A 26,743-nucleotide genomic window follows, 5' to 3' on the forward strand; every position below is an offset into this window, starting at 1 on the left:
GATGAGAAAAAATATACAGTATTGCTTTATTTTTCCATGGGAAAATTTCCATTTCCTAAGTTCGTTGATAACAATGAATGGATGCCAGTTGTAAACACAGTACTAAACAATCTTGGCAGTTACAAAGTGTTTAGCTCCATTTACTAAACACAAGTAAAATAAACACGCTACGTTAGATAACTAGAAAACCCTCAGGGATGCACTGGACATGTTTCCAATTCGATTCCACCCCCCCCCCCCAAAAAAAACCCCCTCACATCACTGAATACTATGCATCTCATTCTATCATCAAGGTGAATGGGGAACTCCATCTGCACATTCAGTCACCACAGCAACAAGGGAGCCCTGAATTAGTTTTTAAAAGGCTATTGCATTCCCTATTACAACTTACAATTTGCAGAGAGGATCTGCTGAAAACACTCTAGAAGTAGACTTGATTGGATGATCTAGGATTGCTCTTAAATAGCGACCCCAGCTTTATGGAACAACTTGAACAGGGAGGTCCGTTTGAGCAGATACCTGCAGGCCTTTAAGTGCTATTGCAAAATGTTTCTAATATTATTATTATCATCAAAGAATGCCCTCTCCCAGGCTGCCACACACACCCCAAGCTTGTGAGGGCGATGGAACTACCAAGAGGCCCCTCTCTGCTGCTCTGTAGGGAAGGAGACCGTCTTTCAGATATTTGAAGCCTCTGTCATTTACACTGGCGTGAGCACTCTTAAGTTAAGCCTCAACATGAGCTGTGGACCAGCGCAGCTATCTTAAAACAGGAGTTTGTATTTTTTAAAAGAAGGTTGAAAGATGTTATAATTTCTATGGACTGATTTTTCACTGCATCTGTTTGTTGATTTTGGCACTTAATAAATATTTCATTTTTATTTAATTTGATTAATATGGATGTGGAGCACCTGAAGAACATTTTGATAGTATAATGGAGTCCTACTCTATATCTAAAGAAAGAGTTTGTGTGTCTCTGGAATAATCAAATTTCTTTTCGTCTGGAATTTATTAGTATTTTAGATTCTCGGTTCGGCCTTCAGGGTAGCAACACAGTTGGAAAAGTGAAAAATGGAAATTAAATGCATGTCACATCATAAATGTATTGTTGTTATCAACAGGTAGACTATTTTATCTCAAACTTCTAATATTAGGATTCTGACATCTCACATTTGCTATACATTGGGTCTAGATGGTAACCAAGTAAGCAACTTTTTAAATCAAATCAACTTTCAAATGAGACTGTAGAAGAACTGAGTTGTTTTATATTTATAGAGCTAACATCTCCACTACATAGTGGTAGGTTAAAATACTGCTGAATATAATGTTCGTTATTCTGTGTGTTCCTTTATCCTTTTCACATTTTGATGCACATCATTGTCAGTTGGCATCGTTAAGTGCTTGTCTGATTAGATTCACCTTAAGCAAGTTAAAAGAAAGCCAATTCCAAACACCTATTTTCTCAACAAGAACATGGGCTGCAATAGTGTACTTGGTGATTTTGGTGAGGTTCGCACACATCAAATGCGCAAAAGTCTACAGCCATAAAATGAAAACATTAGTCAGTTTAAACCATCGGTCAGCTGGGGAAGAGTTGAACACCCAGTGATTTCAAAGAGACGAGAACTGCAAAGATCATATTCAAGTCTCCCTTACAATTGCTGCTGTGAAATAGCCATTCATTTCAGTGGAGTTTTCACAGGAGCCCTGCCCATGAGCCATCAAAATGCTCATTGTACAGCAACACTGCTTGATAGATTGCACCCCATGATGCTTTAGAAGAGATGCTACGTCGTTTTTTTATGGCGTTGCACTTAGAAGCAACTAATTATATGCTGCTCTCCTGGAAAGTTGGGTCCATTTATCCCATTTTGTCTTTCCATGTAGGCATTCCTGAGTCTTAAGTGCCACCTGTTGGAAGCAAAGTATGTTTCAAATGCACTTACCCACATCAGGTTCTGCACACTAGTGGTAAAATTTTGATGCACAAAGCCTGCACACGTTTCTGCCTGCCTGTAAAATTTGGAATAATGCCCTACCTCAAAAGGCATTGGGATTAATGAGCCTTGCACTGGTGAAGTTCCAGTCATCAGAGTTTAGTATGTATGAGGATTAGCTAGGCACGAAATCTATTGTGGGGAGGAACCGGCATTTCCCTAATATCTTTTTTTTTTTGAGCCAGCTTTTCTTTTTCTTAAAGATCAGGAGGAAACAAAATCACACTAAAAAGTGTAACCCTGCTTCATTGTACACAACAATTAATTAAGACTATTCTGAATCAATTAGCAGACTGCTACAATTAACTTTGCAAGCTTCACTACACTTTGAGAACTACGCGAGCCTTCCATTTACCCCCATCTCAAAATATCTGCTGTTACCAAACACAGCTATGACTAATATATATACTGGTCACGTTTGTGGCTTGTCATGGTTTATTGTGAATAAGCAGTGTGCTGATGAATGCTGCCTAATCTCTCTCACTTCACCCCTCCCTCTGACGCAAATAGAAGATACAAACTAGGAAGCCACAATTAAGCTTGGCTTCCTGTGACATCCCAACCCAGGATCCTCGACAAGCCAGAGGTTTATAAGTGAACAACAAACCATGGTTTGAAACAGAATTAAAACTGACTATGGCTTCTTGTTTTCCACCCACATCAGAGGAACAGCAAAGTGGGAACGATGCACCAGTGTCTGGCTTGTTCACAATAAACTATGGTAAGCCAGCAACCCTGGCTTATTGGGAAGCACAAATGCATCCACTGTTAAATATTTTGTGGAAATGACATAGTTAAATCAATTTAAGGAAATTATGCTACTGTATCTGTTAAATGAAAGCTAGTATCGCTTTGTTGCTGCCCACACCAACACAGGAACATTTCCCTTAACACGGGTTTTAATGCCATTGTACTTGTTACCAAAAATATAATCCTTGAAATCTGCATGGCAATTGTGGGAACTCAAGTAGAAATGGAAAAGGCTCATTAAACTCACACTCCTGAACACAATGTTAAGACTAAAACTTGACAAATATTCGGCTTCGGAATGGTTGTCTGGTACTAAAAAGGCCCATTATAACAAAGCTTTTAGGGTATATAGCAAATTTGTTGTGCTACTTGATTTGCAGTCCTGAACCAACTTTACAGTACTTCAACTGTCACAAATGGGACTACTCAATAATAACTTGCTTGTAGATTGCAGATGCATACTCCAAAATAATATGTGTAGACAGAAGAAATATAACATTAAACCACCAAATGTTCAGAGTACTAAAACCTTGTGGTATAGTTTACTGTCATATAAGCCATTTTTTTTTTACTTTTAAGCTAGGAGATACTATTTAAAATAATTTTAAAGTTGTTTTGAATTACTAGATGTTGAACAATATAAGGTAGGCAAATGAATACAAAATTAAATTGCGTTCTGTAAATTAACTCTTGGGTATTACTTTCTGAACACAGGTTATTCTGCTGTTTAGCACAGTGCTTCTTCAATGAAGTGAGACATAATTGTATAGAATTAATATTAAACACACTCCTAATTGCTAGTCTTCAGTGTGGTACATCAGCATGTAAATTGGTTGTTCCCCGTTCTTTATTACACAGCCTTACAAATGCCTGGGTTTCTGCAGCTCAAACAACCCTTTTGCACTCTGCCTAACAAATTAAGTTTTGTTATTAGTTTTAACCATGCCACTTAGCAGAATATGCATTAACAAGCCAACACTGTCACGTTCCCTTGCTTTTAAGATTTTCTCGTTATGTCTACTCCCATATTCCCTCTGTATCAAAATTTGTAACTGCTAGAGTACAGAACAAAGGATTTAACATTAGCACACAAAATCGCTTGCATCAGTCTCGAATTCTGCATTAGATCAGACCCCACCAAGCGAACTTCCGCCACAGTCCAGAGAAGAGGCTGCAACTGTCCATGGTGCTGAAACATACAAACCCCCTTTTCTCTTTTCCTTTACCAAACCCCGTACTACCGCCACAAAGCCTGGCGTTTTGTACCCTTCAGGCGGCATTTATATTGAATTACTACATGTGACAAGTTTCTTCATTAGTAAAATAAATAAGAGAGAGCTAAGCACATGCGACCCCCTCACTCCCCACTCTAAATAATAATTCAGGACGCCACAATCGGGTTCGTGCCTGGAGTTCGAGATCATGGCTTCGCAAGAAGTGATCATCCCAACCGGACTCGGAGTGGCTGTGCGCGTGAAAACGCATGCCTAAACACGCGTTTCTCAGAGCCGAAAATGTTAATTAACGTTTGAATGCAGCTGCTCCTCCTTTCCAGTTCTGGAAACAGGCAAGCGCTCTGCAGGTGCAGAACTACCCCCCCCCGCACCTTATAGAAGGGTTTCCCTCTATAACGGTGCGACCCCTCCTTTAAAAAAACAAAAAAACTGTTCTTTTGTTCTCAAAATGCCAGGGATGGAGGGGGACATTTACACCTAACCCCGCGCAAGATTGGATGGGGGGGGGGCCTGACTGGAGAGGGTAGATGGGGTAGCAACAAAGAGCCATACGCGGGGGGGGGGGGGTAATTTTGCATTAGCAAGCCCGGTGGGGGTGGGGCGAGGCGGTGGCAGCAAGAGCACGGGCCGCTTTGCGCTGAGATGAGCTCCCCCTACCTCCCCACCTCTCCCCCCCCAAGCCCCGGCACCTTCCACTCACCGTCCCTATCGCAGAGCTGGATGGCCTCCAAGCTGAGGTTCTTGATGACATCCTCGCAGGGGCTGCTCGGGCTGCTCATATGGTGATCCAGGCGAGGCACCTCCATTGTTTCCCGCGCCCCCCACCCACACACTTCTTGCCTTTCGGGTTTCTTGCTCTTTTCCCCCCTTCCCTTTTTTCCCCTTTGAAACAGGGGGCTGTCAGGGGTGGGGAGGAAAAGCGAGCCCTGGAAGGAAGGGGGGGCGCGCACGCTTTGCGATCAGCGGCGACGGCAGCAGCTTCTCTCTCCTGGTGCGCCGTCTCCCTCCCTCCCCGTCTGTCTCCGTCTCTCCAGGCTGGCTGCGAAACTGCTGGGTGCAGCAGGGGCGCGCGCGCGGGGGCGCGCACTCTCCTCTCCCCCTTCCCTCCCCGGGACTGGCTGGCAGGCGGGCGGCGGGCGCGGATTGGAAGGCAGGCGCGCGCGGCGGACGGGGGGGGGGCCTGGAGAAAGCGAGAGCCGGCTGCCTGTCCCTGCAATGGAGCCGAGAGCAAGGGAGGGGAGGGGGGAGGGAGAGACGCGGCTCGCGCTCGGCACGCCTGAGCCTGGTGGAGCGAGGGGGGGGGTTAAGCTGGCCCTTTAAAGGGGCCGCGCGCCACTCTTGCTGAGTCAAGGCTGGCGCTTGCACCGACACCATCTCTCTCCCCCACCCCTCCCCACCCCGGTGCATGTAACGCAATGCATTGCGTTGCCTGCAGGCAGCTTTCTCTCTCTCCCAGCGGAGGGAGGGGGAGCTGCGGCGGCTGCCGCCTCAAGTCTCCCCGTCGCTCCTTATGTAATGGGTTTATCAGGGAATTAACAGCAGCAGCAGCAGCAGCAGCAGCAGCAGCTGCAAATAAGGTTCTAATTCCCCCAATGCGCGAGCGCGCAGTTCCCGCCGCCTTCTGCGCCCAAGCAACGCTGCTCTTGGCGGTAAGGGCCGCTTGGCTCCTCCCCCTCAGTTATTTAGGCAAGCCAGTTCTTGGGGGGGGGGGTGCGTGCGGGGGAGGGCAATGGGCCGCTGCGCGTTTCGAATTATGTTCCCTAACGCTTGGTTAGCAATGAGAAACCTAGACAGCATCTTAATACGCAGAGACATCACCTTGCCAACAAAGGTCCTTATAGTTAAAGCCATGGTTTTCCCAGTAGTGATGTACGGAAGTGAGAGCTGGACCATAAAGAAGGCTGATCGCCGAAGAATTGATGCTTTTGAATTATGGTGCTGGAGGAGACTCTTGAGAGTCCCATGGACTGCAAGAAGATCAAACCGATCCATTCTGAAGGAAATCAGCCCTGAGTGCTCACTGGAAGGACAGATCCTGAAGCTGAGGCTCCAATACTTTGGCCACCTCATGAGAAGAGAAGACTCCCTGGAAAAGCCCCTGATGTTGGGAAAGATGGAGGGCACAAGGAGAAGGGGACGACAGAGGACGAGATGGTTGGACAGTGTTCTCGAAGCTATGAACATGAGTTTGACCACACTGCGGGAGGCAGTGGAAGACAGGAGTGCCTGGCGTGCTCTGGTCCATGGGGTCACGAAGAGTCGGACACGACTAAATGACAAAACAACGACGACGCTTGTTTAGGGAAAGCGTGCTGCCTTAAATAGTGATGTAGTTGTTCGACGTCAGCAATTCATCCTAGGTTTGGATAGGTATGTTGCTTTGATGTGAGTGTAGCAGGACTACGTAATCGATTTTCTTTTGAAACGTATCAAAAATAAAGCCATATGCCATAATGAAAACAAGACTTGAGACATTGCTGACAAGGAAAGAAATGTCACTGGTGTTTGGCGGAATGATCTGCACGCATTCCTTTTCTTATTTATAACCGCTTTGTTCCCCAGAGAGGGGTGCTTTGGCCTGGACTTGCTCTGTAGTCTCTCAAGGGCCACTTGCCAAGTGTCACCTTCACCTCCTCCCTTTCTGCCACGTTTTATACTCGAGGACAAATCACTTGAAGCCAGCTCACATATTACAAACTTCCTAGGGTCCTCTTTTTGGCAGATTGCCTGTCCAAGCCAAGTTTGAAGAACCCTAGAAAGGGAGACCCTCAAAGTTGCCCATTGACAATAAGCACCTGACCGGACAGTAGAAACAACAGATATACTGTTATATTGAGAGGGATTGTGACTCTATTTAAATGGCAGTAATTGTTTCCAAGTGTGCATCACTATGTACAAGTTAGCACTTGCAGGATTTATACAGATCTGCTTTTCTTTTGTCCTCTCATTTGGTGATGTGTAAGTGCCCATCCTACTACCCTGCAACCTTTTCTTCTGCCCCACTCTTTATGCGAGAGAAAGCAACAGAATTTCAGTAAGTAATGAAATTCCATGGGGAAGAACTTCCCTCTGCATGGCTCTGAAGACAAGTGCCTCCATGCATACTGATCACTTGATGGCTTTAATGTGCATCAGTTATTTTCAAAATGTGAAATAGCATTCACAGTGCTTCCATGAGGAGCTATCCAAAGGTCTGTAGGAATGCAGCCACATGACAGAAATAATATCTGATCCGACATCCCGCAAACATAGGCACTCTGCTCACACAAATAGCTATCAGGAAGCAGCTGCAGTATCTGGTGTTGTTACTGGCCAGATGTTGCCTTCCTCGTAAGGCTGCATTCTGTAGTTCTAGGCTGCCTAGATGGTTCCATGTAGAAAACCTTCTCCCAAGCCTTTGGCTAAATAAACCATCTATGTGTGGGGAGGGGTATTGTTTTGTTATTATGCATTTTTTTTGCGTTTTTATACTGCAAACCGCCCTGTGATCCTTGGATGAAGGGTGGTATATAAATTTAATTAATAATCATAACAGAAAAAGTAGCAGACCTGTGAATCAGTCCTGAGAAAAAAAAGATACTGAGCGATTCATTATAAAGTTAAGTACAAAGAAACGTCATTTGACTCCAGTGCAAAAAGAAAAAGCCAAGATACAGAAAACTAAAGAAACCCCCCAGAGGCAATTTAATGACCTATCCAAGAAACGTTGCAAAATGACAACAAATGCATCCATTTCAAATCATAAGAGTGTATGACTGTGATTTTCATATCCTAATCTAGTTTCCAGTGGTGTAGTCTATATATTTGGAGGCCACCATTGATGGTGGGTCAACGCCAACAGGCCAGCTCCAGCGGGGAAACCCCAAGTGGAAGTTCCCTTTTGGGTTGGTCCTTAGGGGTCTGATGAAGGTGAAGGCACTTGGTTGTGGATAGGCTTGCTCCTAGCCCGGAGAAACGGGTGTGTAAGAGGGTTAGCTATACTTCTAAGTGTTAAGTGGGATGCTGGGGGCCATGTCTGTGCTGAGAACATTAGTGAAGATCATGAATGCATATCTAGTGTGATCAGTATTTTGCAATTTTATATTGTATTGATTGATTGTACTCTTTTTATCTTTCTTTTGGATTAATATGCTGTTTACTGCTTTGGGGTTGCCTTTGGACAGTATATAAACAAACCCTAGCACGGCATAATATGTTTCACTTGCTTTATAACTGTATATTATTATATTGCTGTAGCCCTCCCTGAGACCATATGGTAAAGGGTGGGTAATAAATCCTGTTGTTTTTTTTTTAAAAAAAAACACAAAAACAACCCAAAGCAACACATAATATGTTATATACAGAAAGTTGGAAAATAAACTGTAAAGAGAGGCTGAGGCAGTTCTTCTGTTCTTTTGTTGAAAACACAGCTTCATGTCTGCTCTGACCCACCCACTCACCCACCTTGGTTTGCTTTTGGGTGCAAATTGCTGATAGAATTTCATGAATGTCAATGAGGCTGAGAGAACAAGAGGAAAAGGTATAGAGAGCCACCACCAGAGAAATCCGACCGGAATTTACATTCACACAGCTGCTGAACATATTTCAGCTTTCGTCCCGATTAAAAGCCAATAAATACAGATTAAAGATGACAAATTCTACTGTGCTACATTGGCTTAGTGGGGTGATAACAGGATACGAGGATTTTCACCTCCAGGTCACTGGTTTAAATACTGATCAGGGCTCAGTTGTGCCTAGAAGTGGCTACCAGCTGTCCAGCGAACACTTCTGAAATGAGTTGGTCTCGGTCCATTTCCTAGCAAATAGCAATTCACTTTCCAATAAACACATTTGGTGCCTTTTTTGCTAGCAGTTCCTCCCCAAGGACTGGAACCAGCTTGGTGAGTTTTTGTTTTAAAAATGAACATTTTTTATCTTGCTCAGTATACCTTTTGCTGACACCACCATAGAGGCTTCAGATGAAAATATTGTTTCACGCTCATCGCTTCACCAAGAGGTACAAAGCTTTGGAGGCAGCCTTTTACACAAGGATCGCTTTCCTTGTGAGGAGACAGTACTGGAGAGATTCATGGCACCTTTGTGATATTTTTTTTTACAAATATTCCATGAGGAATACCAAGACAAATGGTGTTAGCCTTTACATCAGTTAGAACAATAGAATTGTAGAGACTCTGAGAATCATCTAGTCCAACCCTCTGCAATGCAGGAATATGCCACTGTCGCATGTGGGGATTGAACCTGCAATCTTGGTATTATCAGCACCATGCTCTAACCAACTGAGCTATCCAGGCATCTAGGAAGCAAATTGGTTTCTTGCCAAGAAGAAGAAGAAGAAGAGTTTGGATTTGATATCCCGCTTTATCACTACCCTAAGGAGTCTCAAAGCGGCTAACATTCTCCTTTCCCTTCCTCCCCCACAACAAACACTCTGTGAGGTGAGTGGGACTGAGAGACTTCAGAGAAGTGTGACTAGCCCAAGGTCACCCAGCAGCTGCATGTGGAGGAGCGGGGATGCGAACCCGGTTCACCAGATTACGAGACTACCGCTCTTAACCACTACACCACACTGGCTCTCATTTGTAGACAACTACAAATCTCAGATATTCTTCACTTTCTCATTCCCTGGATATGCCAATGCTGCAAAACCCAGCAAACTGTTTTGTTCCTTCCTACACATATGGGTGTGTCCAATAACGACTAGCCACCAGCCATCAAATACTGCCCTTCGGTAAAGTAATCAAAGCAGTGGAAAGTCTACAAACATTGCCAACTCTTTAACTGACACAGTGCAACTTAGCTCCCATAACACCACATGGTTTTAGTGAATTGTACTAGGGCTCGGATTCTGACTGAATGCCAGTAGCAATTCATTGGGTTCTGGGGGGACTATTAAGATGGAAAGCAAAAATGTCCAACATGCTGGAGAAGGGATAACAGGGATCACATTTCCAGCAATGCTTCTAAGTGCCACCCATTTAAGAAAAGGAGGAGAGGGGTTCTTTGTTGTTGTTCCCTTCTTTATCTCCCCCCAGAATTTTGAATCACAAAACCATTTTGGAAAAGAGTAAACTGGAGTGAAAACTACAAGCCCTGTGAGTGACAGGAAGGATGGATCACAGACCAGATGCAACAATGAGCTACAGCCTAAGAGGACAAATAACCGAGTCAATGGAGGGGGTGAAGAAACTAATAACTGAATGAAGCAATTGAAACAGAGGGTGTGTAGGTAAAAGTGGAAGGAAGAATTTCATTTATTCATTGGCTGGCAGTGATTCATTACACCCTCAGTAAGGAGGAGTGGGGGAGGAAGAAATTGGGGGGGGGGGACAGAGCAATATCCCACATTCAAACTGTCCTTTTTATGCAAAGCATGTCATCATTGCTGCGTTGCTTTATCTTCCTATACCAGTGCTTGTTTGAAATTCATTTTTGTCAGTTTAAGGCAAAGACTGAGAACCTGTGCCCCCCCCCCCTAATGCTGGTGTACGACAACTCCCATTATCCCTGACCATTAACTATGCTACCTGGGGCCGATGGGATTGTAGCTGAACAACTACTGGAGGGCTACAGGTCCCCCAACAACTACATAAAACCACTACTTTTTATGTATTATTAAATTTCAAAAAAATCACATATACAATTCAAAACATAATAAACTTTTGTTTTTTTTCAAATTCCTCTCCCATTTTCCTTGGTGTATTTAATTTATCCTTCTTGCTGCACCCCATCTTTTCTCTCTTATATAATGACCGCCATACTAGAATCATCACTACTTTAATCAATAGCTGCTCAGAGTTGCCTAACATACCAATCCAGATGCAAAACTAAGAAACAAATATTTTATTTGAGTATTTATATCCTGACGTAGTGTAAAGACACAACTTGGAAATGATGATTTCATTAAAACAACATAAAACAATTACCAAAAAAACCCCTCAACTACTGTGAACACTTTAAAACATATTCAGAAATGCCAAAACAAGTAGTCTTAAAAACCCAGTCTCAGGTCCAAGCAGTTATCACACACTTCTGTATTGACTTGTGCTTGCAGTATATGGGTAAATACTAAAATATAGTATTGTTACAGGTTTGGTGGGGTCAGTCTGAATGATAGCTATGGTTCCCTTCCAGGTCTGTGATCCTGTATCCAGTGAGGTTTAAAGGTAAAGGTACCCCTGCCCATACGGGCCAGTCTTGACAGACTCTAGGGTTGTGCGCCCATCTCACTTAAGAGGCCGAGGGCCAGCACTGTCCGGAGACACTTCCGGGTCACGTGGCCAGCGTGACAAAGCTGCATCTGGCGAGCCAGCGCAGCACACGGAAACGCCGTTTATCTTCCCGCCAGTAAGCGGTCCCTATTTATCTACTTGCACCCGAGGGTGCTTTCGAACTTCTAGGTTGGCAGGCGCTGGGACCAAGCAACGGGAGCGCACCCCGCCGTGGGGATTCGAACCGCCGACCTTTCGATCGGCAAGCCCTAGGCGCTGAGGCTTTTACCCACAGGTTTAGAATCTAGTAAAGGAGGCTGCTGAACCTGCCAGACAAGTTTATTTGTAAGATAATAGCCTTAGCTGACCAGTTAAGTACTGCTATTTACATGTCCAAAGAGGTTGTTCTGTTGCCATAGAAATAAATAGGCGGGCCTCTTCCCAGCTCACCTGGAGAGCAAGAGGCCTGTGTGTGCCTGTGGCTTGGGACTTCCCTGGAAACCTAAAGGGAAAGCAGATCTGTTGGGATGTTAATGCTGTGAGCCCTCCATCCCACGCTCAGGTTGTACGTATTTGTAAAAAAACCTGATGTATCCTAAGGACACCACAGTCTCCACTGACCTTCAGTTCAAGGAAACCAAACCCTGGGTAAATTTTGGAACCCCTGGCATGTCTTGCCATTCAGAGACTGAGGTGTGTGTATCAGTGTTCATAAACTTAGAGCAATTTAAAGTGGACCATGCCATACAGCACGGGAAGAGTGTATTTTTTATTTTATTTTTACCGGGGAGATTTCCCCCATGAGCAAGAGTCACACACTTGAGAAATCTGTTTTGGTGTTATGCTCTGCAGACTCATATTTCAGACGCTAATAGCCTGCGTTAATTAAATTCCCAGGCTCTTAATTGGCATTTAAGATTATAGTCCTGCTCCTAGTTTTGCACAGCTAAATCCCCAGCATTTTTAACTGGGACTTTACCTGTGTGCATAACCACTCAGCAGCAAGAGGGCCTTTTCAAATGCAGTCCCTTTTCTAAGGAGCCATGATTATAACCACCCAGATGGCACCTGTGCCATCCATAATGTTCTGGTAGAGCTGTCATTTCCTAGCAGCTTTAAACCGCTGTGCTGCATTGCTGGAAAACGGTTATTCTTGTCCCTAGAAGTAGGACCACCACACCTAATTGTAGTGTGGGCAGAAGTTATGCCAGGGCAGATCTGCACACCTTGTGACCAGTCAAGCCAAACTGAGCCCACCAGCTGTGTTTTGATAGCAACCCGCTCCTCCCCTCCCTCCTTTTAGCAGTCCCCGAGATGGCAATCAGGACAGTTTATCAACCTCCTGGCAGATTACTGTGCTTGTGTAGCAGACTGTGTTTGGTTTGGTGGGGCGCAAGTTGTGCAGGCCTGAACTAGTGCCGGTCATCTTTTGGACAATGCCTGCTGCGGAAGTTCCTTTTCCATCTACCCACATCACTTTATATCTCCACCTTTCAACAAACATGTACCGGTACTTGTTTGCAGAATACTCAGTCCAGTGCTATTGCATAGCACTGGAAATATATAAAGATACACACACACACACACACACACACACACACACACACACACACACACACACATATACACACACACACAGGGATATGCCCCTAAGCACAGCTAGCCCTGCCCTTTCTATTCTACCACAACAGGGATTGATGCTGCTATTGGCTAAGGTAAGTAAAATGCCAGCAAACTGACAGTGATGTTCTGCTGGTAAGACCCTGGGGTTGCATAGCTGGCAAAGGAAATGGTCCAATGTGCCATCCTTTCAAGCCACAAACCACACAGTTCTGTCCCAATTGAATTTATATGCACCTGAAAGTATTGTATAATGCTCTCTTTCTAACAGGGAATAGCTGTCTGAGATACGGTCTTATGTATGCTAAAAATAATAAAACTGAAACCTCAGCATGTAATCAAAACATCTCTCCCTTGATAAATTGTACCTGACAGTGATTAGCAAAAATGACACGTTATATAATGGGAAGACTGTCAGAGGAAGAGTGGTGTTCAAGTCTACAAAGCCTTGCCATAACAACCACCTGATCAGTTTTCTATACGTTCATAATGCTTTAATGCATCCCAAGCGTGGGCCTGTTGTCACATTTAATTTTCATACGTACAGGCAAAAATATAATGTATGCACATGCTTAACTTTTTTTTTGCAGCTCAACATATCCAGTGGCTGCTTGCACCAAGGGCCCTAGAACTCTCCACTGCAGACACACAAAAAAGCAAATGTATGTTTGCTATTGTATCATCTGAAGTAGAGAACACGTAGCTGTGGTACTTTGCAGTGCAATGCGGAGTAAGGAAAGCAGCATTTCAAGTCTTAGGCATCCTTTCTGAAGATATTTTCGACCCAGCTCTAAGTCTGGATATCAAAGTTGTGGACAGAGCCTGGGGCAAAGACCAACAGCAAGCCAAGTCTCCTTGTTGTTTAAAGCAGAGAACACGACTAATCCAGGCACTTTTGTACGTGTCAGCCCTTATCACATGACATCCCATGACCCTAGTGTGCTTCAGCAGGCCTTTTTTTTTTTTTTTGCTGATCTGGTTGGTTAATCTGTAATCCCTTTCCTTTCCTTTGATTAATATTTTGAGGGTGGAACACATGTTGAAGGAGAATCCCTGCCTGTTATCACTCAGGCCACAGATTCTGGACCTGCTGTGGGCTTATTTCTTAGTAAAGTGTGACTTCCCAGAGAAAATTGGGTAGCCATTCTGTGCTTTTTAAGGAATAGGTGCTTCCAAGAGAGGAGTTGCAACATAATCAGCTTAGAGGAGCTTCAGGTAATGTGAGGAAAGAGTTTCTTATATTGAACATGGAACAATCTGGAGGTTCCTTCATCTTGTGCCAATGACCAAACAGAGCTTTTACGTAATAATTATTGTAGGCAAAATTATATTTTATTCATTGTACTCTTTTAGACAGTCTAACGCCTTTAACAATCTCTTGCTCATAATCCACATATATGTGTTGCTCACCCAAACCACAAATCTGCTTTTTATCCTGGGGAGGAAAAGTTTTAAGATGTGATAACATGGACAAGTGGGAGCAACTGCAGGGAAAGCTGAAGGCGAATTCTTATGTTTATGCATGGTGTGTGGAAATAGGAGTGTTTGCAGACGTCCCATTGAAATGAATGGAAGTTAAGCAACAGCATAGCTTCAATAGATTCTTATGAAGGAACCTTCAGTGCATTGTGTCCATAATTTATCCTCTGTTTATAAATATGTTAAGGGAAAACAGGATTAAACTTTTTTTTATAGGATGCTGCTGGGTGCCTATCCTTGAATGGGTGGACCAACATTTTGAATTTCTATTGTTGTTCTGATCTATTCAATTGCATTTTGATTCAAGCCAACTTGAACTGCTTTTACCTTAGGACATACTGTGGTCATGTGGAAACATTATTGAATTCTTTGCTAGATATAGTAACTGGATTCCATTCATCTTCTAGCTCCTTGCATTGGAAGAGGGGGCAGAGCTAGGCTTACCTTTCTTCTGTTACGCCCCAGTTCCATTTTACAACACATTGACTTATAGAAATGAATCTGAATGGCAAGTCTTTCTTAAGGTGGCAAGTATTTCTGAACTAGATGACAGGCCTGCCAAGCTGAAGGTGGCAACTGAACTGCAACCCATTTGTTAAAACTGAAAGCTTTTTTGAAAAATTGTGTTGATCAATATGTCAGAGCTCAAAAGACAGTTTTGTTCTAGAGGACAAAGATGCTGCTTTAAAGCCATTTGTATCAGATTTTGCAGAAAGAGCAGAGGAGGAGGGGGGGAGAGAGGAACTGGCTGTTTACATTTAGCTAATAAGAAGCCTCCTGGGACGTATGATGTCTTGCTAAAAATAGGTCTACTGAGATTACTACTGCCAGCACATGACACATATCCTAGCCTGGCTGAACTGGATTTCAATTCAAAGTCCTGGTTTTGAAATATAAAGGCCTAAATGGCTCAGGGCTGCAATACTTCAATGAACACCTCTCCCCATATGGTCTGGCTCAGATCCTGCGATCATTGTGTTCCTCCTTCATGAGAGGGCTGGGCATGAGAAAGGGCATTTTCTGCAGTGGCTCCCTGTTTGCGGAATGTTCCCCTAGGCAGTCTCTCTTAGCTTCTTCTATCTTTAGGTGCCAAGCGAATACATTTCTCTATAACCAGGTCTTTGGATGATTCTATCACATTTTAAATGTGTTTGTGGGAGGGGGTGGTTGGTTTTTAAAATTATAATAATAATAATATGTACTTTGTGTTCTCATTTTGTATTTTTATGTTTTGAACCACATTGTGATCTTTGGATGAAGGGCGGTATGCAAATTTAATAAATAAAACCAAATGAATAATATTTGTTGTGCTTGGGGAAAATACTGGGGGAACAGGTTCTCAGCAGCCATAAATGAAAACTAATGCTATGTAAAGCATTGCAAATCCTATAATAACAGTGGCCCCTCAGTTGTGATCCAGGGACCACCATTAAGGTTCCTGAGACCATTAGGAAGTGAAGGGGTTTCTTATGAGGTTTCCTATACTTACGGAGATATAAGCTTGTAAAGGTTAACCTTTAAGCTGCTTTTCAATTTGCCTCTGCACAGTAGAACAAGTGGCTGTAGAAATTTCAAGGGAGGGCTGGATGGCTGGTGAACGGAACCAAATGAAGAAAAAACAGATTCCAGTGGAAGAAGCATTTGAACAAAGGAACAGGAAATGTATTGCAAGAAGCCTCCAGAAGAGCTTCTTCCTTCCTGCAAAATATTGGCGAGAAGGAAAGATTGTCCATGAGAAATGAAGCAAGTGGACAGAATTAGGCTGTTGATAAGAGAAGAACAGCAAAGTAGTCACTTTCCCAAGGATTATTCTACATGATGCCTATTAGCATGAAAAAGTGTGTTTGTCTATGAAGCCAAATAGTGGTACTCAAAATATCATTTATAGAACTGGTGAGTATAATATGAGCTTGCAGGACAACAGGATGTTCACTTGCTCCTTCAAACTAGGTGTACAGAAATGGCTGGCAGACCAAGACATATGTTAAGAATAATTATTTAATTGACACTGAAATGGAAAATGCCTAAATGTTCTATTGGTAATTCTGTGGAAATTCCACTGCAGTATTCTAAGGAACTTTGAGCTTTAACTGAGTCAATAATTAACTATTGTTGTTTTCTGCTAGCTGACACATGAGTGTTTAACCTTAGATCACATGAGAAGTATTGAATTGCAAATCACCATTTTGAAGGTAGTTGTTTTTAGTCTTTGTTCCCAGAACAGAAGATGTAAATGGAAGATGTAAATGGCTCTCCAGATAAATAGCCTCAGGCAGGATGCAGGCTAGAATGGAGGCTGTAGGGAAGAGAAAAACCTTTGCTTTTAGGTCTGTTGGAATTATGTAATATTTTGTAAGATGCTGAGCTTATGCCTTGGACTGGCATCTTATGGAACTGTTTGGATGTATTTTTGTTGTTTTTGTTACGTTTTGAAGGAAGTTCTGCGAGTAAAGCTTTTTAGCAAACTTATGGGTCCTGACAATGTTTTATTTCCAAAAAGGAGCCAGTTTTTATGCATCCATTTGCTTCAATCTGTGCAATATTAGTATCTGCAGTAATTTGTCTATAATGGCTACCCAATCTGGGCTAAGTACCAGGACTGTATTATGCCTCCTAATGTTGTCCTCATCTTTGTTTAAACCAATTCTAGTTCTATAAGTTATACTAGCATTGAATACCAGTCAATTGATCACTTAGTATGCAATAATATTTGTGGTCAATTAGTCTAGCAAGAATGTCCATAGGGACCACCTGATAGCAAAAGCTAGGACAAAGCCTCCATCGAAACTAGCTCTGAGGGCTTGTTCAATCTCTTCAAAGTTGCTCACAGACACTTATAGTTGCTCAGCAACAGTTAGCTGAAAATAAAGATTATAGAATTCAGAATGCTATTTTTAGCATAACGAGCATTAATTATTTTGGTGGATTTTTGCAATACGCTTATTTCTGTTACAGTTGTACTATACGACCTTTAGCTAAGTGACAAACAATGTTTTGTCTAGTCAAATAGTCAACCGATGTGCTGTAATATTTTGCCATAGCGAGAAAGGATCCTATCCACCTGAATCAGAGAAGGAAACCTACTGAACACAGAGGGGCTTCTAAGTAAATATGGCCTTTTTCTAAGACCTTTTCAAAGATTTTCTTGCTGGTATGATTGCTGGTTCTCTTTAAGTTGCTTCCACATTTCTAAGGGGACGCTTAGGACTTTCACTTAAATACAATACTTAGATTGCAACCATTCAGGCAAAGCTCAAGGCTGGAGGTCAACCCCTTGATGCGAAGGTAAGTCTAATGTTCACCATACAACTATTATACAAAGTATTGTACTAAATATATATGTGAATCTGCACAAGCATCCTGCTGTCCTTTGGCACATGAAGCCTTTCTCTAAAAATGTGTTCAGAATTGAATACCAACCCCAAGTGAAATTTCCATTTTCAACAGCAAAGGGTTCTTTACAGGATAATCCAGACAGACCCCAGTCGGGCAGTGATGGGGCATGATAGTGTGACAGAGATATGACTGCATCCGCAACCTCATTGCTCACACCACCTCAAGTGGAAGGCAGGTGGTGGTGGGTGCAGGAATCAAGTCCAATACTGCAATGATGGCAGCGGGACTTGTTAAGTATAGTTGTATAATTCACAACAAAATAGAGAATGCTCATGTGTGTTACTGAAGGCTTTAATGTGGGGATTTTCCATGGGGCTATATTAAGCTGCCTGAGCTCCTAGATAGGTTGATACTTAACTATTGTTTTCTGCTAACTCCAATGTGTTTAACTTTAGATCACACAGGAGGCTATTCAATTGCAAATCACCATTTTGAAGGGAGTTGCCTTTGGCACTTTGTCCCCAACCAGTGTGGAAGTAAGATGTGATAATGGAGCTCACTGCAGGAGCTGCATATCCTCAGGCTGTAATGGAGAAGAGAGAGTGAGTTTTAATCTCAATCCTGTTTAAAGCTATTTCTAAGATGCTGAACCTGTGCTGGACATGCACGTGATCTTACAGAACTGTTTGGATATATCATTTACGTACTGTTTTTTGTTCTGTTCTGAAAAAAGTTCTGCAAGTAAAGCTTTGCATCAAATTTACGGGCCTCAACCATGTTTTATTCCAAAAGGACCCAGTTTTTATGCATCCAGTCATTTCAAGCTGCTCAATATTGGTATCTGCAGTAGGGTTGGTTATCGATCCTTTGGATCCCAGGCCAGCTCACACCACCATCCCCCAAACACCCTTCTATAAGCTACTGCCAGTAGGCATTTTGCTGGCAGTACTGTCTGCCCGTTTGGTGGAATAAGAGTTCTGCACTGGTGAAGTGATGCTGATGCCTCTTCACAAGGTGGACTCTAGTGGAGAAGGGACATCTCCGACCTATTGGGGAAAAGAAACACAGCCTGCTACAAAGGCAGTTTGGATTGCAGCCTCAGAACCTTCTGAATCTGCATCCAAATGGCAACCCATGTTGGAAAGATTTCCCCCAGAATTATAATGTAGAGGCCCCTCAAATACTACATTAATTCCCTTGCATTTGGCTTTCTTCAAGGTTGATTATCCCTTCCTCTTGCAAAGGAGCCACTCTGCTCTGGGAAGCCATTAGGAATTTCCAGATTCACACCTGATCTTCCACTCCTAAATTGGAAGTAGATGAACAAGGACCTCATCTATTTTAAGCAAAAGTAATTAAGGACCTTGGCTGTGGCAGCCTCATCTTTATCTGAAACATATTTTTTAAAAAAAGATGCAGTTAGATAAAATATTAGACAGCGTGTCCTTTGTAACCTAAATTAACGAAATGTTTTAACAGCCAGCTGCTGATAGTGTCAGCAGTGCTGTTATGGCATGATAAGGATTTTCGTGATGTGTGCATGTTTGTGGCGCTGATAAAGGTAGAGGAGGAGAAAGTGGGTATAATTAACATAACACTGAATCATTTCCTACATTTATCTGTCTCTGAAACCCTCTTTGGCAATTCAGAGGAAGAAAAGAAAACCTTTCTATGCAAAGTTCTTCATTTCATTGCACTACAAACTTCCATGAGGTATGGATCATTATTCCTCTAACAATTCCTTCCTGGAGGTAGGAATGGATGAATCTGTCAGGGATTTTTCTCTCTTCTGTTTCTCATTTTTTTAATCTTAAGCTCAGTTCACAACACTTCTGTATCAGCTTGAGATTTTTAATCATGAAAGTTCATCAGCATTTTAGGGTGTTTTCCTCCTAATACATACATTTTTTTCTCTGCAGCGATTTTGCCTAATATAACATTTTGCGACAATTCCCCTGATAAATGTATTTCTGTGTATTGCTTTCAGTAATACTTGCATTTCCACACACCCTTTCCCCTTCATATATGATTTTTTTGTACACTTTTCTATAGTTGGAGAACAGCATCACAAAATTGGGAGAAGTGGGAATTTTGAAGGGCAGTTGCTGTTTGCAGTTAGTGCATTGTTTTGGCAATTTCAGTGGGTTCACTGTGATACAGACTTGTCTCTCTTTCCTACCTGGAGATCCAAATATAGTTAACAGGTAGGCAGTTGTTGCTAGAAGTTTGATTCTGGTTAATGGAAGGAAAAGCCACCAGCAATCCAGGCAGGAGGTAGAGTTTCTTTTTCAAAATGCACAAGGTGTTTTGTGTTGGGGTGATGCTCTCCTTGAAAGGAACCCTCTCCCCACATGCCTTAGGCACAGAGAACAGGCCTCAGCCAGCAGAGTACAGACAGTGACAGGGCTCATATGAAGAGGGGAAAAAACTGTCTTACATGTTTGTCTCAGGTCCTGGAGGGCTTTAAATGGAAGCAACTTAAACTAGACCGAGAAACTAACAAGCAACCCAGTGCAGTTGCCATAAAATAGGCGTCTAATATGCTCCCCCTCCTCCAAGAATTCAACAAGAAGCAACTCAAAGAAGCATCACAGAGGTCTTCAAGGGGAGCCCCAAAGAGATTTCATGACCGTAGCCAACCCTAGAATTTACGGAAGGATAAAACAACATCAATTTTCACCCTCTCCAAAAAGGAGGACAGAGGCATGTTTTGGGGAGGCGTGTCTGGTTCTGCTGCACTGGGTGCTGAGCCTAGAGGATGCTGCAGGGCATCACAACTATGGCATAGCGAATTGAGCCGAATAGAAGGTGAGAGGAGAGTTGAATTTTGGTCTTGCACAGGGCAACCCTGAAATCTGAAAGACCAAAGTCTTGCAGATGTGCAGCCTTTATCACAAACCAAGATGGGAAACGGCATTCGTAGTCACTGCTATTTAAGAGCAGAGCGGTCTCCAGAAGTATCTAATTGCCAGCAAACCTCCTCTAACAGGGAAATTTGTTGAGAACTGAGATTTGCCAATGCCATTAGATGTGCTTTGCCTCCTCCACTTATTTCATTTGTTTGCCACGGCTGAACCTTTCCTTAACAAGCTTTTGAGGAACCTCTAAATCTTGTGCTGTAATTAATCAAGATTTTTAATTGGGGCTTTCCCTGGTTGGCCAGTACTCTGCACAAGACAGCATTGCTGCAAACCATCTATGTTTGACCTCCCTGGATACAGTCAATGGGTTTAATATGATGTTCTCTGTCAGTAAAGGATTTATTGTTATTTAACCAAGGGAATATTTTTCATCTCCATTAAGTAGTCTCAAAATATCTCCTAGATCAATATAATTTCCTGCCGAATTAAATAATCAGTTAAAAGCGAGGCTGTTAATTGACTTAAAAAAAAATACTCCAAAACCTTCCATCAGCCAGCCAACTCATAATTACCCATGGAAGATTTCCGGGTACACACATGTGCAAGAGCAAGCAAAGGAAAGAGAAGAGTTCTACTGCTTGGTGAATGCATTAAGGTTCAGTAACAAACAAATTACAGTACGGCCTTTAGTTAGTGCATTACCCTTTTGCCCCAGGTACCTTATTAAGCTACTTATTTCTGCAAATTTAGGTGCCATTTCCCAGGTGAAAGCAATTGTCTGGATGAAGCAAATGTCAACTGATTTAACTAGCCAGAAAAAGTTAGTTGACCGCTTTAACAGAACCCACCCCCTCCCACACATACACATAGGATGCAACCTCACAAGAATTGGCAATTGTAAAGGCTTTGAGGTGTAGCTTTATCAATTACAGTTCACTGATCACTAATATGTGAAAGCTCTCAATTAGACCCAATTAATTAAACAGCAGGCTCTTTGTTCGTTGTGAAACTGACATTAAGACCTTTTCCAAGAGCCCGACTTGGGTTTCTAAGTGTGAATGCTGTGGGTAGCCACTTCATGAAGTTAAACACTTCACAGAAATATATTATTACCAAAAGCTATACATTACCCTTTGTAAAAAGGCTTGAATGATAGCTTACCTTGGGCACAATCAGACTAAAGTGTTTTTAAGCTCTGCAACTTTCAGTGTCCATGCTTAACTCTTTGCCCAAAATAAATCATGTTCCTACACCACCCATGTAACATCTGTAAGAAACAACTGCATAATTTAGTCAAATGATGTGGTTCCTTAAAGACATTACTAAAGGGACTAGACATGGCGGAAATTGCTCCCACACCATTCTGGTAACTGAGGCATCAGTTCTGAGTGGTATTGAGAGATGACCGACAGGCAAGAGGTGAAACGCCACCACAAACCTACTTTTGATGACAGGAGAGACAGACAGCAGTTCCACACCAAGCAAGGTAGCAGGTGCAAAATATCAAATCATTAACACTACTTTTTTCTTTAATTCTGTATAAGGACACAAGCCCATCAAACTGACAATGAGTGGCACTCGCCAGTATATTGCTGCATTTCAACAACACACGTTGCATTTGAATGACCATTTTAAAAATGCCTTGATTCTATTTTCAGAAATTAATGGCGACATCTGACCACTCTTCTGCACTACTCATCAATATTAATAATGAATCCTAAGCCAACAATCAGTTTCCAGCCGTCACAGTAAATTTCTAGCCCCGGGCATTTGAGAAAGATCTGCCAATTGTAACCACCAAATTACAGGGTTGACGATTATGCAAATTACACTGTTCTTGCTTATGTAATGTGACATTATGTAACAGCAAGTCTGGGTGAAGTGAACAAGTTGAGCTCCAAAACAAAGGATCAGGACATCCTTTCACAGTTTTGTGCCACCTCTTGTAAAACCCTTCCACCCACCGGTCACTGTTTACGTCACAGGCTGGTGAAGTCCATAAATACATTAATAGCAGCAATAAAACGATCTTTCCATAAAAATGCAAACCAACAAATACAAGATTGGAAAACAAGTGGTGTGCAAAATGAATTCCAGATAAATGATTAATTATTTCTCTTTGCCCGGGAAATTGTTAATATTGATGAGTTCATTTACAGCACGGATGTTTGCAAAATGCAAAGTGCACAGATATTTGCAAAGTGCATCTTAAATCCTGTATATAATGTTATATGGGGCATGATTCCAGTGGGAGAAGATTTGCTGAGGGAGATTGCTCTGCTGCTCAAGTCATCTGAGCTCCTAGCGGCTTAAAGGGGGTGACAGTTTGGAGGAGGAAGATTCAGACAGCAGGAGTTCATGGTGTGTACAACTTGTTCCTTAACAGGGCAACCCTAGACATAACTGCTGAGAAGTAAGCTTCACTGATACGTGGGTCTAGAAATGCAATCTAAATGTCTGATAAAAAGGATCGGGTGAAAAAATGCAGGAAGTATATTTACTTAGGAGTAAGTCCCATTGAATTCATGTCTGAGAGCCATTTCCCCCCACAAATCCCAGGCAGAGGTAAGAATATATCATGTCTCATGGGCATACCCAGGGGGCAGAACCTCATATTTGTATTGATTTAGGGGGGCAGTTGCCTCCCTGCCCTCCCCCTTAGCTATGCCCATGTCATGTCCCTACAGGACTGCATTTGTCTGGGTGGGTTAGAAAATGTGAAGGCTAAAGGATGTACTACACTTTTTAAATTGCCACTTCAAATGGAGTTAATTTATCCTAATTTACCTAAGAAAACTGGCTGTATATCTTGGGCGGAATCCCTTATTCAAAATTGCCACAGTGAACCTTTAAACCTTGCTGAGACTTTCCTACACACACACATGTGTATAGGGAAAGAGAGACGAAGAAACAGAGACCGGGAGTGAGGTGGGGGGCAGAGATCTTTGCCAACCCGACTCCCCTAGATGGAATTTGAAATAGCAAGCCTGTCTCTCGAACTGCATACTCTGCTTTTGGCATTGACCTGATGATGCACAGGCAGGCAGCAGTGAGATTGTCAGTGCTAACTTCACACACACACACACACACACACACACACACACACACACACACTGAATACACACGGGAGGCAGTCTGAAGATTGCTAGAAGGCAGATGAAGGTCACATCTCCAAAAGGAAAAATAAAAAAAGAGAACATTTGTGCTTCTGTATCAGTAAGGTGCAACATGAGACTGGACATATTTGGGAGTTGTCTTTGGTACAGATCAAGCAGTCGGATGGGCATGTGTGTGGGACCAGAGTGCAACCTGGAGAAATCCAACATATGTGTTCCTCATGGAACACCAAACAGGTAATGAGATATTTTGTGCAGCTCACTGGGTCTTATTGAAACAGGTAGTGTACGAAAGTGTAGAGCTGGGTCAGTCTGTGGAGAAAGAGGCTGAGTAATTGCTAATAAGGCAGGTAGAAGTTCTTCAGATTCCGGCATGCTAAAACTACCACAACATGAAAGCAGGACTCTTGCAGCAAACATATGCACATTGCACACAGATGCACACATGAACACCTCCCGGGACATTAAAATAACTCGGTACCCTAATTAAAACAAAACAAGTTGTACATCTTAAGGCTGAGATCAGGTGTAATATTTGCTGCTGCAAAGCTTATAAAACACGATGCGTAGAATAAACGTTGCTATGAATACTGTGCAACTCCACAACTTAATTTCAAAACAGTTGCTACACTGGGCTCAGAGGTGGATTCCGCTGCACTGGGCACTGAGCCTAGAGGGCGCCACAGGGCATTGCAACTATGATGTGGTGAACTGAGCAGAATGCTAGGTGAGAAGTGGAGCAAGCAACAAATTTTGGCCTCACACGGGGAACTGCTGAATTTTGAGAAACCAAAGCCAACCCCTGCTAGGTTTCAATTTTCTACTAGTGTTCCTCTAGACTATTTCACTTCATGAGCCTGTTAATGGAATACTTTATTTTCTCTCTCACTATCATTAATCACAGTGAAGTCCATCAATGGCTATCAGCCATTACAGCTGAATGGAGCTGCCATGTTCAGATACATCCAAGTACGAGTTGCTACAGACAAACAAGGGAAGGCTGTTGTCTTCGCCACAACCCCTCACAGAGGCATCTGCCCGGTCACTGTTGGAAACCAAAGGTTGGGCAGGAGGATTTTGATTCTGATCCAGCAAGGCTGTCAGTCCAAATACCTACGTATGTGACAAAAATCAAAGTCCCAGTCATCCCCTTACTGTTTCTGCCAAGGGGGAATGCCAGATCAGAGGGCTCACTAATAGTACTTTCCTACTCTTGGGAAATCTTATAGCTCTGAAGTGCCTCCAGTTTCCAAATCAGGGAGAACATGGGAGGTGGTTGTGGTGGTGATTATTTTATTAGAAGCTACACACCTCAGCTGAAAGCTCTTACTGGTTCAAATTGTTGTCAATAGTTTCCCCATTCAGGAGTAGTCAATAGGATACCAACCAGTTGTAGTTAGACTACAACTCCCATCAGTTCCAGGCAGTCAGCCTTTCAGCTGAAAGTGCTTATTGGTTCAACTTATCAATAGCTTAGGGACACGAGTGGCGCTGTGGGTTAAAACACAGAGCCTAGGACTTGCTGATCAGAAGGTTAGCGGTTCGAATCCCCACGATGGGGTGAGCTCCCGTTATTCAGTCCCTGCTCCTGCCAACATAGCAGTTCAAAAGCACATCAAAGTGCAAGTAGATAAATAGGTACTGCTCCGGCGGGAAGGTAAACGGCGTTTCCGTGCACTGCTCTGGTTTGCCAGAAGCGGCTTAGTCATGCTAGCCACATGACCCAGAAGCTGTACGCCGGCTCCCTCGGCCAATAAAGCGAGATGAGCGCCGCAACCCCAGAGTCGGCCACGACTGGTCAGGGGTCCCTTTACCTTTACCTACATCAATAGCTTCCCCTTTTGCCATACGTGAGGCAGCAGAATGTAAACTAAGACACAAGCATTCATGCATACTCATATGTACACCACACAGACACGGCATGATTCCCCAAGACTGTGTCAAACTTTTTAATGAGCTCCAACATCTTTTTATTTGCTTTTCCTAAGCACATCCCTGATCACTTCTGTTTGTATTTCCGAAAACTCTTATGTAAACTGCTGAGGAAATCATTTTGAATAGTAATGAAACTCTTACTTCCAAAGCTTGCTACCCCATGCCCATCCCATGAATTTTATTGCAGCACTCTTTCTGCTTTTGCTCACTATACTGTTTTCCACCTTGAGCAATAAGTTGGCTATCCAGATCTCTATTCATTCTGACATTCAGGTACTTAAGCCTAAGGCTCAAACATCTTTAGAAAGGTTGTGCAAGGTGATAATTTCTACTTCTGAAGACTGAAGCCTAGGCAGACAGCGAACTCTTATTTGTAGGCCCAATTTTTTAAAATATATATATATTAATTTATTGCTTGCATAATGATGATCTGTCAGATTTTATCCCACCCAGTGTTTGATGGATGGCTCTTGAAATTAGAAGAAGAGGAAGCTTTGGTGTGAATTGTTTTTTAAATGTCAGGATAGAAAAGCTTTCTAGATACAATAGAGAATTTTCACTGTTATGTTTACATTAGAACAATAGGAGAATAGGTGTGTTATTAGCAGCAGTGGGCAGCATGGTATGGTGGCATTGCTCACCCAACCTCCAGTCAGTCGTGTCTCTGCTGCTTAGTGGGAGATAGAGGGAGAGGGCCGAGGCAGCGGTGAGGTTGGGGCAGTGTAAACACACAGAGCCAGTGTGCTGCTCCCACTGGTGTTTATGCCTATTTCCTTGTACATGGAGGGGTCGTGCTTACTGAACACAATGTGTTCTCTGAAAGGCATTCATTAGGCAACTGTTCACATAATGAGTCCACAATTTCCACTGATTCCTATGGGGACAATTCTAATCCATTCCCAACCACGGAGTTTTGTCCCACCCCCAAGAAAAAACAAACCCCACCCAGGAAATGCTGAAAAAAATGCTCCGATTTGTCTCATTGCCCCCCCTCCCTCTGTTTGTTCCTCAGTCAATCAGCAAAAGGCAAACAAGTAAAAAATAAAATAAAAAATGCCCTTTGTTTGGATATCTGAATCCGCAGTGTGAATAGGGAGGTTTGGGTACAAATTCTTCATGCTTGGATAAGTGAATTTTCACCTAGTGAACATTCATAAGGTGGGAACTAAGTGTATACACTAGACAGTAGCTTTTGTTTATTTAAAA

General features: G+C 42.8%; 1 protein-coding gene across 4 annotated transcripts in view; it reads right to left on the minus strand.

Annotated features, from left to right (window-relative positions):
* PHYHIPL (phytanoyl-CoA 2-hydroxylase interacting protein like) overlaps positions 1-26,743 on the minus strand; it is a 113,465-nt gene that overhangs the window by 44,114 nt on the left and 42,608 nt on the right. Inside the window, exon 1 of one of the 4 annotated variants that reach the window (XM_028729312.2) lies at positions 4,683-5,193. The exons of the other annotated variants lie outside the window; for them this stretch is intronic. Within the exon in view, the coding sequence (XP_028585145.1) occupies positions 4,683-4,788 (106 nt within the window). The 5' untranslated portion in view covers positions 4,789-5,193. Of the gene's footprint in view, positions 1-4,682; positions 5,194-26,743 lie in introns of those variants that run through there. 4 annotated transcript variants of the gene reach the window in all.

Source organism: Podarcis muralis, chromosome 6 (assembly GCF_964188315.1).
Source record: "Podarcis muralis chromosome 6, rPodMur119.hap1.1, whole genome shotgun sequence".
Taxonomy (NCBI): domain Eukaryota; kingdom Metazoa; phylum Chordata; class Lepidosauria; order Squamata; family Lacertidae; genus Podarcis; species Podarcis muralis.